We start from the raw sequence: 20,405 nt of genomic DNA on the forward strand, positions 1-20,405 counted from the left end.
ACAAAAAGTTTTGAAATAAATAATCAACAAACTTACTTGAATATAGCTGATAGTTTCTTGCTGTGTAAATTTAAATTCACTAAGGCTGCGAATAATACTAATGCTACACTCGTAAATGATTTCTTCTGGAAAATGTTTGACAGTGTCCGCCTGTATATTGGAACACAAGAGGTTGAAGCGGTTGATTATGTCTCTGCTACATCTGAAATGATGAAATTTACACTATATTCGTTTAGTGATAGAATGGGTAAGGGAGCTGTTGAAGGTTTTATTCCTGATATGTCAACAGGAACAAACGCAGACCCTGGTTATAGTCAAAGGAAGTCAATGTATAATGATGACGCAAAAGCAGAGAATAGTTTTACGGTAGCAGTACCTCTGAAAGGTATATTTGGATTTTGTGATTATGATAAAGTTTTGTATGGGCTTAAAATTAGATTTCAACTACAAAGGAATGATAATGTAAATAGGTTGCTTTTTGGGGTTGAAAATGCTTTTGGCGACAATAATAAATTTGTTATTAATGATTTGTGTTGGTATATTAGTGAATATACTCCTAATCTTAAAACGGAAGAGATGTTAAATAGAAGACTTAACTCAAAGAAACCGCTAAATGTATCATACCTTAAAAGAAGATGTCAACACGTTAAACTGGAACACACTACCTACACTTGGAATTTGGGTGTTCTTGAAGGAAAGCCACGATACCTATGGCTCATTTTTAAGAAACCAGATGGAGAGGACGGTACTAATAAGAATAATGCCCTGAGTGATAATGCTAAGGTGAAACAACTTCGGGTTTCTCTTGATGGGACATTTTATCCGCGAGATAGATTGGAAATTGATTGGGAAAAAAATGATTATGCGGAAGCCTACAAGTCTTACCAAAAGGTGTGTGAAAGCAACGGTAATAATGAACCTATTTTGGATATGGTTGCGTTTCAAAAACTTTATACAATCTACACAATTGACCTGAGTTCTCAAAAGGAAACTATAAAGTCTAATAGAGTGGATACTTCTCTATACATTGAAAGAGGAGAGAATGAAGAAGTTGATGCTTATTGTTTGCTTTTGGAGGAAACAGAATTACAGATTAATACAGATAATGGTGTTATGATTAATATCACATAGGTTTTTTCTCATAAATAAATGGTAGGGGTATATGTTAATCAAATCAATCTTGATAAATTAACATCTTGTATTCAAAATCAAAAGCCTTGTATTATTAATGTTAATACATTTCAAAGAAAAGGAGCTGTAAGAATTGATGTTTTACTCACAAGAGAGCAGGTGAAAACACTAAATGATGTTGGATCACTTAAAATTAAAATGACAAAACCTATGTTAAAGAAATATTCAATAGACAAGTCAAGAGGAGGATTTCTCCCATTTCTAATTCCTTTATTTGCTGGTTTAAGTGCGGCGGGAGCATTGACTGGTGGTATTTCAGCAGCGATAAAAACTGCTAACGAAAGGAAGGCACAACTAAAAGCTCAAAAAGAATTGGAAAGACATAACAAGGAGTTGGAGAAACAAATTAGTGGAAGTGGTGTAATTGTAGATTTTGCTCAAAAACTTGAAAGTCTACCTGATAAAGCTAGATTGTTAGTTGGAGATATGCTTTCCTCTATCGCTCAAGCGGGTGTTAAACTAACTAAACGGGGTAATGGATTGTATCTTTCTCATAAATAAATGGATAAATGGTTTAAACAATTTGGAAAGAATACAACGTCAAATATAGAACTCGCTAAGTATTGTAAAACACTAAAAATTGATAATGTGGTTATTTGTATGAGAGATGAATTAATACATATAAATAAGAATACAAAGAATATTATTATGAATTTAGACACACAGAATGGTTCTCATTGGGTTTGTATTCATAATAGTCAGGATAAATATTATTTTGATAGTTATGGTATGCCACCACCTGTTGAAGTAATACAATTCTTACAGAATGGTGTTTATCAAACATTTCAAGTTCAAGAAATTAATTCTAAATGTTGTGGTCAATTATGTTTATATGTATTATTTAAACTCAACAATAATGAAAATTTTTATGATATCATTTTTAATCTAATATAAATGACTTATGTTGGAAAAGATGGTTCTATCTTTGGAAAATCCTCTCAGGATATTGATTTATCAAATTATTATACAAAGGCACAGGCTGAACGACAAAAATATAGTGTAAGTAAAAATATTAATATGAAGAATACTTATAAATTAATCAATTATCCAAACCCTACAGATGCGAATGACTTAATTAGATTAAGTGATTTATCACAATATATATTTTTAAAGAAAACAGCACGTTTTGTTAAACAAGTAAAATTTACAACCACAACACCTGGTTATACTGACCATACACCTTTCCTCATTGAATTTAACTACCTGCTTACAATTGAATTTTATAAAGAAGGACATTTAGTTAATATGCGAATTAATAAATGGGGGTATGATATGTCTGATTTAGGGTATAATTGGTCTTTTTCAATAAACATAGAAGACCTACATGATTTAAATCAGTCTCGTAAAGAAGAATATTATCCACTTGGTGAAGATAAGGATTTATGTGGAAGTACAATTAGCAAACAACAAATACGTGATTTTAAGAAAAGAAAAATATATGATAGTATAGCGATGGTTCGCATGACAAAGAAGGAAGGTAATGAGATAAGGATAGAAAGCCGAGGAATACAAACCGATTTGGTAGTGGGAAGATGGGGTGGTATTACCTGTCATAATATTAATCTCACATATATTTCTGATACATAAATGGCAGGAAGAAGACTACAAGAGAATTATAATTTTTGTATTCAAGGATACCTACAAGAAAAGGGTGCTCGGTATTACATACCTTATGATTTGGAGCATATACATGGGAATTTTGTCATTAAAAACTGGCCTTATACTGATATTGTTAAACCCACAAATAGAGACTTGTTTAAAATATTAAATAAAAATGAACTTCTCAAAGTTATGAAATATAAAACTCTTTTAGAAATCGTCAACAAATCTTATTGGTATCCTATTATGAGAAAAATAATTATAGATACAAGAATATCTCAAAATCCAGATGAGTATATGTATAATATTCTTTGGGGTTCAAACTCAAGGGTAGCAAGGGATGAGGAAGGAGTTGAAGAAGAGAAGGAGGAAGGAGTTGAAGAAGAGAAGGAGGAAAGAGAGAAGGAGGAGAAGGGGGAAAGGGAGAAGGAGGAGAGGGAGGAAAAGGAGAAGGAGGAGAAGGATGAAAGGGAGAAAAAGGAGAAGGAGGAGAGGGAGGAAAGGGAGAAAAAGGAGGAGGAGGAGAGGGAGGAAAAATATAAAAATATGACCATTCCTGAGATTAATGAAAGATTGAAGGTATTACGACAAATAAATAAATCTCAACGCACTGAAGAGGAAAATAAAGAATTAATGACTCTTCCGAACTTATTGGTTTTTAAATTTGCTATAATGAATTCAGAGCGCAGATATACAACATATAGTTGATGATGTTGGTGTTATTGACTTTAGTTAGTTTTATTTGTAAATAAATGGAGGAGAGAGTGAAGTCATTTCTAAGGATTCTTTATGTTTTAAAAATCAAGATAGAAATGTATATGTTGAAAACCAAAAAGGTTTTGGCACTATGTAGAACTTTTTCTCATAAATAAATATGAGTTATTGTCTCAAATGTAAAAAGAAAACTAAATCTAAAAATATCTCTTATGTTAAAGCTAAAAATAATAGAGTTTATCAAAAAGGAATATGTCAAGTGTGTGGTTCTAAAAAGTGTCAATTCATCTCTCCTAAAAGTGGAGGAGACATACAAAAGTTTTTGTCAGGTAGCAAATTTACAACAACTGGAATTCCAGGGGAATTACACCTTCCAGGGTATTCTTTCTGTGGCCCAGGAACAAACTTGGATAAAAGATTAGATGAGGCTGACAATCCTAAACCTTGGTCTAAACCTACAAATAGGGTTGATGAAGTGTGTATGAAGCATGATATTGCTTATGGGAAAACCACTACATTGACTGAAAAACATAAAGCCGACAGAGAAATGTTGTATAATTTGTCTTTGATACAAAATCCAACGTTGAGAGAGAAAGTTGATAGGTTTATTGTGAGAAATTTGATAAATGCTAAATTGAAACTTGGCCTTGGTTATTCACCCTCAAAAAACTATTAGGCTCTCATGATGTCATCAAGACTGAGGAGCTTTTGGCTGATGAATTACATAAACCTATAATCACAAAGTTTAAAAGAAGGAAAGTTTATTCTAAATACACCGACCACATATGGTCCGCTGATTTAATCGAACTAAAAAATGATAAGGGATACAAGTATGCTTTAACCGTTATTGATTTGAGGAGTAGATTTGCTTGGGTTGTTCCTTTGAAAAACAAGAGAGGTTATACTCTGAAGTTAGCCTTCCAACAGATATTTAATAAAAGTAAAAGAAAACCAAAGAAACTGTGGACCGATGAGGGAACAGAGTTCTATAACAAAATATTTATGAAATTTCTTAAGGGGGAGGGTATTAAATTATACAGCACCTTTAATGAAGGAAAAGCAGTTGTTATTGAGCGTTTTAATCGTACTTTAAAAGAGAAATTATATAAAAAATTCACACAACTCGGTTCCCAAAAATGGGTGTATTTTATTCAGGATATTGTAGATAATTACAATAATACAGTTCATTCATCAACAAAATCAAAACCATCAGAAACATTTACAAAATTAGAATATGAAAAGGAGATTAATTTGAGAAAGCCCAAGTTCAAAGTTGGTGATATTGTAAGAATATACAGATGGAAAAGTCATTTTGAGAAAGGTTATACAAAGAGATGGACTAATGAATTATTCAAAATCGTTGATGTAATGGATACTATGCCTTGGACTTACAAATTATATGATATGAATTGGGAAGAAATCTTGGGTTCATTTTACTCACAAGAATTACAAAAAACAAAACTGATAATTCATTAAACAACAACCATCCATACTTTCATCCACCCAGATTAGCTAATTTAATTAGTAGTAATAAAAAAAAAAAAAAAAAAAAAAAAAAAATCATAAGCCACACCCACACAGACCCCACCCACAAACCCCACCCACACAGACCCCACCCACACAGACCACACCCACACAGACCACACCCACACAGACCACACCCACACAGACCCCGCCCACACATAAGAAAGCATTGGGGGCTTTTGATGATAAGAGGTTTATTTTAGAAAATGGAATTGATCGTCTCCCTTATGGTTATATAAGTATATAAGATATATATATATATATAAGTGATAAGTTAAAAAGGGGGGTTAGGGATTTTAACGGGCTACCGCCACCTTTTTTACTATTATATAAATGATAGAACCAAGTATCAACCAGACTAAAGAGTGGAGGTGTAATCAACCTTGGTATATAAATGGAAAACATAACGAATGTGAAAAATATCAGATTCAAGAGGTTGAGAGAATCACTGGTCAGAAGGTTCTCAAGACGGATAAACGTATTCATTTGTTAAGTGGGGTAATGGAGGGTGGGAAGAAAAATATATTAGAGTGGAGTGAGAACTTTAATGGTTATCAATCGGATAATAAATATTATAATTTTAAAATGGTATGTGGGAGAGGAGGAGGTCAAACAAGAACCCTCCGTGAAACATACCACTTTATACTTTCACAACAAAAGGTTAAGGAACCTGTATACTTTATAAATATACTTGATGGGGATGAGTTCTATAGGAGAATGGAACTCTTAAAAAAGTTAGAAAGAGATAATATATTTATAGGCTCATTAGCAGAGTGGTCTAAGGAACTATATTAAGGGGGTAGTGGGGGGAATAGGGTAAAATTTACATGGAAGTGAGAAGGATCATAGGTTCATAAGGCTAGAAGGATTATAGGTTCATAAAGGAAGAAAATCATAGGTTCATAAGGCGAGAAGGATTATAGGTTCATAAGGTGAGAAGGATTATAGGTTCATAAGGTGAGAAGGATTATAGGTTCATAAGGCGAGAAGGATTATAGGTTCATAGAGGGAGAAATAGAGGTGTTTATGATTTTTTTTAAAACAGGGGGGTAAATGACATTAGATAGGGATTTCCCATGTTAAACGGAGGTGTCCCAGAAGCAACATTTATCATCTACTGATCGAATCACGCATTATACTTGCCGAATGATGACATCATTATTACGGTACTGATGACAGCATCATTAACATATCTTATTCCCCAAGGGGAGTGCGTGGGATTGAGCCATATTTCATTTTTTTCCATGGAGTGGTTTCGGAGATATAGAGGTGCAACTTATTTCGATTTTTCCAAAATGGCGCCTGTACCACGTGACGAAGACGTCATAATTAATTATCATTAGAACAATTCTATAGGAGGAGCCGCTCATATTCTGAAAATTTCGTGTTCATCAGGCTAACAGTTGCAGAGGAATTTTTTTTCATACTGATCAGATCAAGCGTTGTACTTGTCGAATTATGACGTCATAATGGAGGCATCTATGACATCATCATTAACATATCTTATTCCCCATGGGGTGTACTTGACAATGAGCCATGTTTCAATTTTTTCCATTGAGCGGTTTGGGAGATATGGAGGTGTAACGTTTTTCCAAGATGGCGTCCGTACCACGTGACCTATGACGTCATAATTATCAGCAAAATAATGTACAGGCAGATGCGCTTCTACGGTAACATTTCATGTCAATCGGACCAACGGTTGCTGAGAAAATGAAGTTTTAAAATGCAGACACGGCACACATATGCACCCGATTGCTTAACCCCGCTTTTCGCTTCGCCAGCGCAGGGTAATTATGGCTGATGGGTCAGATGAAGCTGGTGGGGCAATTGCAGGGAGGAGTGCCTCTTAGTCCTCTCCAAATAGCGTAAATGCACAGTTGTTAAGGGGGTGGGGTCGGGGGGGGGGGCAGACCGATATAATTATTGGTACACTCTCACTGCTGCTTAACAGTTCCGCTGCACATTGCATCAGGAGCTACAGCTGGCATCGTGGAAAAGTCTGGTTATGATTATGGAATGCTGGATGATTGTGTAATCCTGGTCGAGAAATACTAATTCAGATGAATGGCCTGTGGTGGAACCTATTTCTGTCTGAATGATGAATCGACACTTTTCGTTGATCCACTTTTCTTTTTACCAGGTTGAAATACTTACTGGGACAAATTTATCTGAAGCACAATCAGAAATGTAGATATTACTGCTTACTCCAAATATATGAAAAATATGGCAGATTAAGTAAATAACAAGGTTGTTTATCCACAACACATTGTGCTGTGTACTTCATATCAGATTACTCCTCTGAATGATTTTAACAGAATAATGCAAGGAAATAACTGTACCTCTTTATTCAGCCTCGATCCTCAAATTACAACATTATTATTACAACATATAGTTTTGTAATTTAAAACGTTTTGGCATGCTATCTCACTCACACATGTTGCAAAAGTGAGTCCAGTAGTCACAGTATGGTTATTTTCTCACCGAAAATTGCTCTCAAATGCTTCCCTTGTTTGGTGAGCATAGCAAGCTCAGTTATGGAAAGTGTAAAATATTTTACAAGCAGGGACCCGTGGAAATTCCACGTAATGTAAAATGTGACTTCAAGTCCTCAAGACATGTTACCCCCATCCCCACCTAACCCCAAGTCCTCAACTCCTCCTCCCCAAAACCCCAAGTCCAGAAGCCCCTCCCCCAATCCCAAGTCTTCAAATCACTCGTCACCTTGTCTTCAAATACCCTCCACACCAAAAGTCCTCAGCCACTCCCACCCCAAATTCTCAACACCCCCCACCCTCGCCCAACTCTCTGTCCCCTCTCTTTACCCCCACCACAACTATCTTTCCTCCCCATTCCCCTTTCTTATTCAAGTCCTCAACTCCCGCCCAGAAAGCCCATGTTCGCAACCATCTCCTCCCAACCCCAAGTCCTCAATGCCCATCCAAGCCTCAAACCCCCTTTCCCAACTTTGTCCCTGCACTGCCCCCTCCACCCCATCTCTGTCCTCCCCTCCCCCTTTCTTCTTCAAGTGCTCAGCTCATTCCCCCCAAACCCCAAGTCCACAATTTACATTCCCAACCCAAGGCTTCAACACCCCCCTCCCAACACCTCAAACGTTCTCTCCAAACTCTCGGCTCTCCCCCCTCACCCCCCCCCCCCCACTCCACTTTCATCCCGTTCCCAACAATGTTCTTGTTCCCATTCATGAAGGACAAGGTTAAAGTAAAATAACAATGAAACAATATTGATGTGACCATTGTTCGTAATATCCTGAGATTCCACTATCTTTCTTCAGTCAAATGGTGGATAGATAAGCTAAATGATAAAAAAGAACATGTAAGGTCATTCATAATGGAAAACCAACAAACAATGATATACAACCGGAACTCTTTGGAAAAAGATCGTTACAACAATATGGGTTTATGATCCCTGGTCGAGGATGTAACTGGAAATCGTTGGAAAGAGAGGCACAGAAACAAACAGGAAGTATGTTGTGCATAGCACCATACTTGCAAAATCCTTAAAATAAGTTGTTGACCTTTGGCCTATCTATGTTGACCTTTTGGCCTATGCTGACCTCAAAAATAATTAGTGGTTGATTTTAGTGATCTGATATGCAAATCCTGTTCACATTTCAAGTCAATTGGATGAAAATCGAGGATTTTAGAAATTGCACCTAAGTTGTTGACCTTTCGCACATGTTGACCTTTTGGCCTACGTTGATGTCCCTCCTTATGGCCAACTCCACCCTTTGGAGATCAGTTTAAAATTGTGAACTGTAGGCGATTGACATACAAACAGACAAACAAACAGACAGACAAAACAGACAGAATAACGCACAAGACCAACTAATATACTTGAAAAATCTTCGATTTTCGCAAGTAACAGACAGAATAATGCTATAATTTATATAAAATATTGTATGCAAAAAATTATTTTACAACTGAAATTGATCGGGATTCTTTGGAAAATTTGTTTGTCGTGGCAGTGACGTAATGGTTAAGAACGTCCTCTCTGAGTCTGGGAGGTTGGTAGATCGAAACCAACCCCACTGTGGAATCTCTAATATCCACCAACTAATGCTAGCAGATGAAACACCCAGTGGGACGTCCATTCATGGATGGAAGCAGACACACTATAGGTGGACAGCATATAATCGAGTCAAGATTCTAACCTTGTGTCGTAATGACCTTGTATTTGAGCTGGACAGTTCAAAAGTGAGTGTGCTACCTGGAGACAATCCTGCCAATCCTGGGCGACAAGTAAAACATCGAAAAGGTGTAGGCATTACTAATATGCATTTAGTACACCACTCCTTTCCTATTCCATCTCCAGGCGCTGCATGACATCATCGCCGGGCACCGAAGGGGCGATTATTATTTATTTATTTTAATTACATAATTAATCAATCAATTATTGTACACCTCAATTATGTACACCTCAAAAAAAAACAAGTACAGATACATTCTATATATGTGCCACATGTTAGAGGATATGGTATAGGGGTGCTGGAGGGGTGGCGTACTTTGAATGTATCTGTACATGTTGTTTCTATGTTTACTGTTTGTGAATTTTATTTTCCTAGTGGGGTCACCAGTGGGAATCCCACGGGCATGGAGGTGTATCATTGCGATTGGTGCAGCTGTTTTTGCGGTACCCGGGACAATAACGTTAGGCGGGAGTCCAAACCTGAAAATGCTGAAGACCAAAGCTGAATTTGGACAAACAATATGGCCTATTTTACTCCAGGGGGCCCCAGGATTACCCACCCAAAATATCGTTGCGATCGGTTCAGCCGTTTTTGCGGTACCTGGGAACAGACGGACAGACAGACAGACAGATGGACGGACATTTGGTGAATTCTAGTAAGATAATCAAATCTTGATAAATAATGAAGTAAGCAAAAGGATGTTCTAATGATTTGGCAAAAAAAAGACTCCACCCACGATAAAATATTACTCACCAAATTGTTTACCTTAATTCTGTGAAATATAGTTTCTTACCTGTTTACCTGGAAGTTCACAGCACATTTCCAGCTCCAGATACTTGGGATTGCAATAAATAACCATTCGTTCGAGATCAAACTAAGACAAAAAAACAAAACATATTGTTAATTTGTTGACTTTGTCATGAAGAATTGCATTTCTGAGCTGTGTGTATATAACGGAAGGTTTTTGACACAGGCATTTGAAACGTAACAACAAAATTCATATTCAGCTATTCATATCAAAACAAGGAAGTTTCAAGAAAGTTCTAAAGAAAAAACTATCCTCAACCTGCTTGCAGCACATTTCAGTGCAATCAAATGTCTTGTATCCCTTCCTGACAAATATAGCATTCTATATTGATCTCTTCAAATGACCATGGAGTGCCCTTTGGAAACCCTACTCAAACTTTCATTTCCACTTATTTTCCTGGCAACACATTTCACAAAGTTCAAATATCGATACCATCATCCAACTTGGACAGACATAACTCTCCACACAAATATGAATCTCACCTCGACAGGCACGCTGTCATACACCCTCTTCCCAAGCAATGTACGCCCACCAATGTCCACACTCTCACGTGTGGTTAGACGCTGTGATCCAACAGGCCGGCAATCCACAGACAGTGACACATGACGTGTGGCCACTTCCACTGCCAGCGTGTGCCAGCGTCGGTTGAAGATAGTGGAAACACCTTTTCCACGAAATGTTGCCTGAGATGCGCCTCCGTCTGGGCGCACTGCCCCAAACCGTACGGCTTTATTTGTCCCATCTATCTGAAGGGACACCTGGAAAGACGACATTGGAATTAAGACAATGATTCAAGTTAATTCAGATATTAATCTCAATGTGTAGGATTCTGAAAAAAACAATGTTGTGGCCATGGTTAATTTTAGTTGCATCACCACCAATGACAATAAAAAAAAACCCAGAAAGCATCTGAAAATGCAAAGCCTGTCATCTGCATCTGTTTGTATTCAGATGTCCTTTTCTTCTTCCATATGCTAAAAATAACGAAAGCAGTTTTATAAAAAAAAATACAAAATTAAAATTGCTGATTTTATGCAGCATTGACCTTTGAGCTTTACATCTGAAAAAAAAAAATCAGCTTCTAGCTTTTGATTGGTGAACCAATTCTATGACCCAATATGCAAATTGTTTAAATTTCAGGTCAACTGAACAAAAATTGATTTTATGCAACCTTGACCTTTGACCTTTTGATCTAAAACACAATATACTCCTACCTTTTAATTAATAAACCAATTCAGTCACCTAATAGGCAACTTCTTAAAATTTCAGGTCAATCAGATGAAAATTGATGATTTTAGGTGACACTGACCTTTAACCTTTTGACAAAATTATTAATTTGCCTTCTCTGTATTATCATAATAAAGCTTTGGTGAAAAAATGATGACAAAACTCTAATGGTAAAAATGTTATGGCCCAGACAGACACAGACACAGACAGAAAGACAGACAGACACACAGAGGTGATTACAAAACCCCATCTCCTGCTGTGCAGGGGACGGGCTAACCAGTGACATCACCACAGACATATCTTTTTTTTTTCTTTTTTTTTTTAATACAAGATCGAGGCTCGTGAAAGAGCTAACATTAATCACACAGAAAGACAAATCGACACATAAAACATATAACATGGGGAGCGGTAGACAAGATGGGGAGAGAGGGGGAAGGACGCAAACACAACATTTGAGAACAGGGACATCGAGAGTTCTGTGGGAGGGGGAGGGGGGGGTGGGAGAGGTATAAAACATATGGACACATATCTGCAAATATAATATTGATGTCGACCATTGTTCCATTTGCAAAATGTTTGGATATAACTTTGATTAACTCCTCATAAAGTGATTACAAATTTCATTCAAACAAAATTTGGCCATTACAGACATGATAGAAGCATCTGCTAATTGAACGAGTAGTTGAACTTGAGGAACTCACCTGTGGTGCGCCATACTTGTCAATAACCTGCCAAATGTACCATTTCTCATTGGTGGTCGGTTTTGGAAGTCGAAAGGTAGTCACAAAGGCATACTCATCTGGTAAGCCTTGTGGAAATATGCTCCTGAAAAAAAAGAAAACGAGCAAATATATCAAATGAAGTATTATTATTATTATTTTATATTATATTATTTATATTATATTATTATATTATATTATATTATTTATTTATTATATATTATATTATATATTATATATATTAATATATAATATAATATATATAATAATATAATATATATTATATAATATATATATTATATATTATATATTATATATTATTTATTATATTATATTATATAAATATTATATTATTATTATATTATTATTAAACGAGCAATATACCATGAAGCCTTTTAAAAGTGAAAGCCATTAAATAAGGTTTTGGTATATTATCTTGGAATAAAAAATAAGATTGACATAGTGCTGTCTTTGCAGAAGAAAGCACATTTCTGATATGCCCCTGATATCCAGCTTTCTGTGAAGTCAAACCGTTTCTGACAGGCCTCAAGTCCCCTGGGTGATAGCGTGCAGTGCTGGCAAACACAAAGCGAATGAGGAGGGCAAGACTATAATGAGCCCATAGAGTCCAGTTTGTTAAAAAGCAAGTTGAGAATCAGGGTCTGTTCACTGCCAGATGGAGACTATTGATTTTATCATTCCACCGTGAACAAAGGCAAAAAAGGCAGAATTTGAAGAACAGCAACAGTGAAAATGAAAAGGACAATTATAAAAATGAAAACTTGAAAACAAAAACAAGCACCAAGGATAAAATGAAATACAGTCACTCTCGTTGAGGAGTTAATTGTCATTTGCATCATAATAGGAATGAATTTGGTAGGAAATGCTCCTCGTCTCATTAGTTAGCTTGTAAGAGTAGAGTATGTATCGTGACACTTTGTACACAAACCTTTGTTCCATTTGCCATTGTATTCTGCACCTTGAGCAGATTGCAGAACAGAGCAGCAAGGAGAGAAATTCACAGTATGAGGGTGTTGGTTGTTTTATTTGCAATTCACTATCACATACATTCTGTCATAGCAGCTGCATGTGGGTTTATCAAGTGGCTTTTGAGCACACAGCTGGGAAAGCCAGCAAAATATTTTTTGGCTATTAAAGGTTTATACATCTCAAGTAGGACACTACATGCGGCATTCTCATCAGAAAGATGGGATCTCAAAAACAGGAAATAAACTGGAATGGCACTCAGTCGAGAGCATACAGTACCTCCGCCAAGCTCAACAGTTTCCGCTTTGTAGACGACTGGTAGGCCGGATCTGTATCGATTCAAATCGAATCACATTATCCAAAATGGGAAATATCGAAAATCGAATCAAAAAATATCTAAAATCTCAAAATATCGAAAATCTCAAAATATCGAAAATCTAAAAATATCGAAAATCTAAAAATAGCGAAAATCTCAAAATATTTAAAATCTAAAAATATAAAATCTATAAAATATCTAAAATCTGTATCTAAAAATCGAATCAGATTGTTCTTGGCACACACCCAACCTGTCTACCAAGTTTTGTTCGATTCCGTCCACAACATTTTGAGACATCATGCTATATATTGTTTTGGTCCAATCTCTCAATGGTGAATGACTTTCAATTTTTAAAAAAAATTCTCATATCTGGATCTTCAACAAAATCAAAATGATTCGTCCATGTCACACACCCAACCTGTGCACCAAGTTTTGTCTGAATCAGTCAATAACTTTTTGAGATATGTTTTTGAGATTTTTTTTGACCCCATCTCAATGGTATAGAATCACTTTAAAAAATTCAGGTCTCCAGATCCAGATGCTGGTCTTCACCAAAATCTAATTAATTCGTCCTCGTCACCCAATGTGTACACCAGGTTTTGTCTGAATAACTTTTTCAGACATACTACTCACAGACTCGACAGACAAACAGGGGTGAAAACATAACTTCAGTCTACTTCCAGTGGCAGAGGTAAATAAAAATTAGAGAAACTAGATTGTTTATAGATTATATGTCTGTACTGTGAACATTGTCAGTATATTCGTTAAAGCTTTCAGGGGCTCATTATTAATAACCTTATCCCAATTGGAACGATAACAGCTTGCATGGTATCGTGAGTGCTATTTACTTTTGAAAGATAATATAGAGATCACAACCACGATAATAAGATGAAATACTGATATATCAATGAAAAATCACTCATAGAACGACACTTGGCAAAACAGAACAAAATATATTTGCATACCTCCGCCAGGCTGAACAGTTTACGCTTTGTATCCCACTGATAGGCTGGATCTGCACCAAAATCGAATTGGCTTGTTCTTCTCAGCTAACCAACTCAAATCCACATAGATTTGTCATAACTCAAAAACAACTTTTTGAGATAACATTATATATATATATATATATATCAGTTACTATGTGATTACATACCATCAGTGGTGAACCACCATTAAGGTATCCCATCCAGCTATGCTGTACCTTAATGGGAGCGATAAGTACCATCTGCCACATGGCACATTATCTCTGGTATCCACTCATTATATGGAATCGCCTGGATGCAGCCGGAAGCAACCAATCCAAATATATCTTCAGTTCTCCAGCTTTCAATGAGCGCACGTAATGACGTCACTGCCATGTACATACGTTCTGCCTGTCAAGCTCTCAAGAGAACTCTCCGACAGAGCAGAATTTTGATCTTAGTTCAGATACTGTCATAAGTGTATGTAAAACTCATAGTTACCGTTACTCACAGTTTACATGTACGTTACTGTACGTTTCATGTACGTTTCCCAGTTCACATGTCATAAGTGTACGTTACTCACGTTACTTCACATTACTTACGTCACAGTTACTCACAGTTACTCACAGTTACTCACAGTTTACATACACTTATGACAGTATCTGAACTAAGATCAAAATTCTGCTCTGTCGGAGGGTTCTCTTGAGAGCTTGACAGGCAGAGCATACGTACATGGCAGTGACGTCATTACGTGCAATTGAGTATTTTAGAAATTTCGCCTAAGTTGACCTTTTGCCCTATGTTGACCTCAAAAATAGTTTGTGGTTGAATTCAGTTAGCTAACATGAAAATCCTATTCAAATTCCAAGTCAATCGGATAAAAATTGAGGATTATAGAAATTTGAAAAGGTTGTTGACCTTTGGCCTATGTTGACCTTTTGGCCGATGTTGACCTCAAAAATAGTTGGTGGTTGAATTCAGTTTGCTTATTTGAAAATCTTATTCAAATTTCAAGTCAATCAGATGAAAATTGAGGATTTTAGAAGTTTGAAAAAAGTGGTTGACCGTTTGCCTTTGTTGACCTTTTGACCTCAAAAATCAATAGAAATCAGTTGGACCACCAACTCTACCGTTTGGTGAAGTTTTGTGAAGATCAGTTAAAAATTGTGACCTGGAGCCGATGAAATGTGAGCGGACAGCCAAACAAACAACAATAAATATGTCGTGCACAACACGATACTTGCAAAATCCCTTAAATAAGTTGTTGGCCCTGATGACCTTAAAAATATTGATGGTTGAATTCAGTGACTTGGTATACAAATCCTCTTACATTTTCAAGTCAATCAGATGAAAATTGAGTATTTTAGAAACTTGGCCTATGTTGACCTTTTGGCCTATATTGACCTCAAAAATACTTGGTCGTTTAATTTAGTGACCAGATATGCAAATCCTCTTCAAATTTCAAGTCAATCGGATGAAAATTGAGGATTTTAGAAATTTGACAAAGTTGGTGACCTTTGGCCTTTGGCCTTTGGCTTGTAAAGTATTATAAACCACAAACACACATGATTACCTTTTTCAACAGTTGCTAATGCTGCTTATAACATTAAACAAAGAAATTTGGAGGAATTTCGACATCCATGAGGTAGCTTTTACTGACAGAACTAAGCGAAGGTCTACTGTAATCTATATACCCCACAAGGGATGTCGGTGTGCTCATTTACCAAGGAGCTAGCTAGCGCTTGCTTGACCTTTGTTTATGACAGAATTGTTGTTGATGACAAACTGACAATGTTCACAGTACAATCACCCTGACTGGATTAAGTGGCTTAAACCACTTGACGATCTCTCCACAAGACCTTTTGACCCCAAAAACAATACGCTTCTTGCTTACGACCAACTCCATCATTTAGTGAAGTTTCGTGAAGATCGGTTGAAAATTGTGACCTGTAGGCGAATGACATACAGACAGACAGACAAACAGACAGAATAACGCACAAGACCAACCAATATACTTGAAAAATCTTCGATTTTCACAAGTAACAAACCGAAGTGATCAAAATACTTGTCAAAAAAAACAAGACCAAAAAGTTTAACAGCGGCGTAGCCGGGCTTGTAAAGTATTATAAACCACAAACACACATGATTACCTTTTTCAACAGTCGCTAATGCTGCTTATAACAATAACAAGAAATTTGGAGGAATCTCGACATCCATGAGGTAACTTTTACTGACAGAACTAAGCGAAGGTCTACTGTAATCTATATACCCCACAAGGGTTGGAGGTGTGCTCATTTACCAAGGAGCTAGCTAGCGCTTGCCAAGCCAGCCGTTCCTTAAGGGTTTTGAATGGAGTGATGGCTCGAATGCTTAAACCACTTGGCGATCTCTCCACAAGAACCTTGGTAAATGAACACACACCCAATGTTCTTGAGACCCGACCATAGATCGACTGTAATCTATATACCCCAAAGAGGAATGACCCTTCCTGCCACTCCCGTAGTGAGTGGTTGTACTTGTAAATTAAAATGTCGGTCGCTGCAGTCAGCTGTCGTAATGACATCTTAGACGTAATGATGTAACGGACACAAAACTGCTGCTACTTTAATATGTAGAACATGATGTTTTTAACTTCCATTAAGTTTGCAGTCACTACGAAGGGATTAGTGTTATGATTAGATTTACTGGAATATTAATGTTACGTTGTCATTATTTCGAAAATGATATTTACTATCAAAAATCCAAGGCGAATTTCCTTACTTCCTCGGTTATTAATATTAGTGCCGAACAACGCTTATCATTGATCATGAACCATACACCGCTTAAATCCATTAACCTTCCATTCACGACATTGGTATTAATGTGTTATGGTTATATTTGCTACATTAATATTACTAGCAACGGAACCCACCCTGTGGGCGGGGCTTCAATTGGGAGGCCCAAATGAAAAGGCAAAATATCAGAAATTGAAAGTTTATTTTATTTTAAACGATTCACATAAACATCCGTTGAATCATATCACACGCAAATCATCAAAATCTAAACAGTATCTTTAGAATTTCAATAAAAGCCACATCACTGTTCATATCGTTAAATATTATTCCATTGTGATCGTGAATCGTGATCGATACACTATGATCGTGATGATAATCGTGTTCACAATCGCTATGTCGTATGTACTCCCGATACGTGTACCAAATTCCCGATACGTGTAACTGTACCAAATCAACAGTTAAAAGGATTTTGAGCCGATAGCTGTTACGGCCTTGGCGAGATCGATGGAGACAGCGATCTGTTAGCGATGGATGGAGACATGTTGCTTTCCGGGTGCCGCACAAACGGCTGCACCAATCACCCGGGAAAGCAACATCGTCACAAGGTGAACAATGAACGTTATGCGAACGCGAATGTTATGCGGGAGTCCAAACCTGAGAATGCTGGAGACGAAAGCTGAAATTGGGAAAACTAAATAGCCTATTTTACTCCTGGAGGTCCCAGGATTATCCACCCAAAATATCTTTGGGATCGGTTTAGCAGTTTTTACGGTACCTTCGAACAGACAGACAGACAGACAGACGGACGGACATTTGGTGAATTATAGTAAGATTATTATTATGAAAACGATACTACTGAAACGATACACTACTGTATTAAGAAACCTGGGCTTAATTTGTCTGAAGATGAGTCATAACGCCTAAGGCCTATACGTACCGTATTGTTGGAAAAGACATAACGCCGATGCTTTCAATATTTGATGGTCATTTTACCAATCGGATTGTTTGTGTTTCACACTGAATGAAAAACGTCAAGGTAGAGCATGGCGATTGTGATATATGACAGGTTCGACAATATGTTTGGCATGAACGGCATATAAAACAAAATGGCGGTGTGTGGAGAGTCAGCCAGCCTTATGCCGTATGACATCAGCCATAATCACATCACCCTGTCATGTGACCAGATTCTCAGCTCTGATTGGTATACGTTTGTGGGGACATACATACATACATACATACGGACGGACAAACACTGTTCTAAACGGCTCTGCCCGATGGGCTACGCAGTAAAAATTAACAAGTAATAAATGTAGGACAGGCAAGCTAACATAATACATACTCAATAAACTGTATTGTGAATAAAGCAGCTGTGTCTGACATCGTGGAAACCTGCCTTTTTGTATATATCTTTTACATTACTACACGCAACAAAATTAAAGAATCAGAGATTCAATTAACAGAGCATAAGATGTAGACCATATGTATTATTGTAATACTCGTAAAAAGCTCGCCAAATATGACTGGTTGGAACAGTTTATTTTTCGGTGCAGCCTTGTGAGCGTGCCAAAGCCTGAAGCCTTGGCCTTGTGTCAGGTGTGCTTATATCTTCTTTATTTATGAGACATCATATGGATATAAATGAACACTTGTTTTGCTGTGTGCATTTCACATCACTTGCAGCGAAGTTCACCTCCCTGCACCTTGTATTTATTATTATGAAGAATAAAACGCTTCTGTACACCGCCCACGAGGCTCGGTTTTCAAACTCTTTTATGGAAAATGTTCTTCGAGGTTGTTTTATCCTCAAAAATAGACTGGAGTGAACACATTCGTGTTAAAAGATTAGCCTTTAAAGCCTTCCCCTATTAAAAGTTGACAGACATCTGTACAGGCACAAAAACTTATATTGTGTTTTATTTGGTAGATCAAAAGACGACACTTATTTTGTTCACACCCATAACCGTACTTCTTTTACATGTATTTGTACATCATGAATCTCATAAAACCTCAGTTTACCAATATGTTTTTGCACAGTAACCCGATACCAAACCGGAGGATATTGAAACAAGATTCAGCACTAACTCCAGTTGTCTTTGCAACTTATAGACTGTGCTGTATATGGAGAGAAAATAAACAACCGAGGTCATAGTTTTCTTTCAATGCAAATTGTGTATAATATAAATAATTATGATAGAGGTTCAGCCGAGATAAGATACCCCTTGTATTTTCCAAGCTGCTACATTGTCGAGCTGTCTAGCATAAGCACAAAGAGCTGTGAAGGTCTTGTTGGAACGGAAGCACTTACACAGACCGTGGCATGTCGCTTACACCCACAGTGTATGAGCTCATAGCAAGCTTTGCATTCTTCAGGCAGGTGTGTCCAATCTGGAGTCCAGCTATGTCCGGTCTATTCCTAACAAAATTCAGTAAGAGAGGAAGTGTGGCCATGGAAGTAAGGTCTGAACCCAGATATGGCCAGCTGGTAAAGCAGATCTTGTTACATGTTTCTTCAGAGTGCCTTGAATTGCAGAGATGTTTTCCAAGGCCCTTGTTCCCCTACAAAACAATGGTTTCCTTGCTTCATTGACCTGATTGTAGATGCAGATGTCCTGTAATAAAGCAAAACGACAAAGTGTTCAAGTGTGTGAAACATGTATCATGTGAGGTCTTGAGGACATGAAGACAGAAATGCAAATGTGGAGGTCACAACAGGGAATAGAGATTGGATGTCCCATTCTGTCATCTTCCCTTTTCCTGCAAAAGCTTTTGGTTTTCATTGGTCTGGTTTGTTTCTATTGGTGAAGAACTACTCCAAGTCACAACCTCTGGCCTGCAAGGTCATATACAGTCTTGAAAATAACTGACAATCTTTCTGCAGAGCACTTATATGGAAGCATTAACTCCTGCTCTAGCGGGGAAAATGGCCTTAAAACGATCGTTCATTCATTTCATATTCATTCATTCATTCACTTATATGGAAGCATGACTTGCACTTGCCCTCTTCGATGGCTTGTGAAATAGTGCCAGGTTTTTCTTGGGAATTGTCTGTTATGGGATGTCTGTTGTTTTCAATCCTTTCAGCTACAGTTTGTGCCCAGTATCTTTGGAAGAACAAGATTCTGTGGTATAATGGTTATCGCGTCCGCTCTGAGTCTGAGATGTCGGTGGTTCAAACCCAGGCCGAGTCATAAGTGCTGCTCGCTTGCTTGATGTTTAGCATTTAATAGGATAGCGCATGGACATCAACGCAGGGGAGACAATGTCAAACCACCCAGTATAAACCTTCCCAAGAAACTACTTCGGCAGCACCAGAGCTCTGTAAGGAGTATGGTTCATCATCATCATCATTGGAGGTACTTGTGGACCCAATCACCCTG

At 37.2% G+C, this 20,405-nt stretch overlaps 1 protein-coding gene across 1 annotated transcript in view; it reads right to left on the reverse strand.

Annotated features, from left to right (window-relative positions):
* The window catches only part of COL22A1 (collagen type XXII alpha 1 chain), a 283,216-nt gene that overhangs the window by 240,332 nt on the left and 22,479 nt on the right, over nt 1–20,405 (reverse strand). The window contains exons 3-5 of the mRNA XM_068129833.2: nt 11,972–12,095; nt 10,526–10,801; nt 10,029–10,109 (exon numbers count right to left, since the gene is read on the reverse strand). Of these exons, the coding sequence (XP_067985934.2) occupies nt 10,029–10,109; nt 10,526–10,801; nt 11,972–12,095 (481 nt within the window). The remainder of the gene's footprint in view (nt 1–10,028; nt 10,110–10,525; nt 10,802–11,971; nt 12,096–20,405) is intronic.

This window comes from Myxine glutinosa, chromosome 11 (genome assembly GCF_964187855.1).
Source record: "Myxine glutinosa chromosome 11, kmMyxGlut1.1, whole genome shotgun sequence".
NCBI classification, from domain to species: domain Eukaryota; kingdom Metazoa; phylum Chordata; class Myxini; order Myxiniformes; family Myxinidae; genus Myxine; species Myxine glutinosa.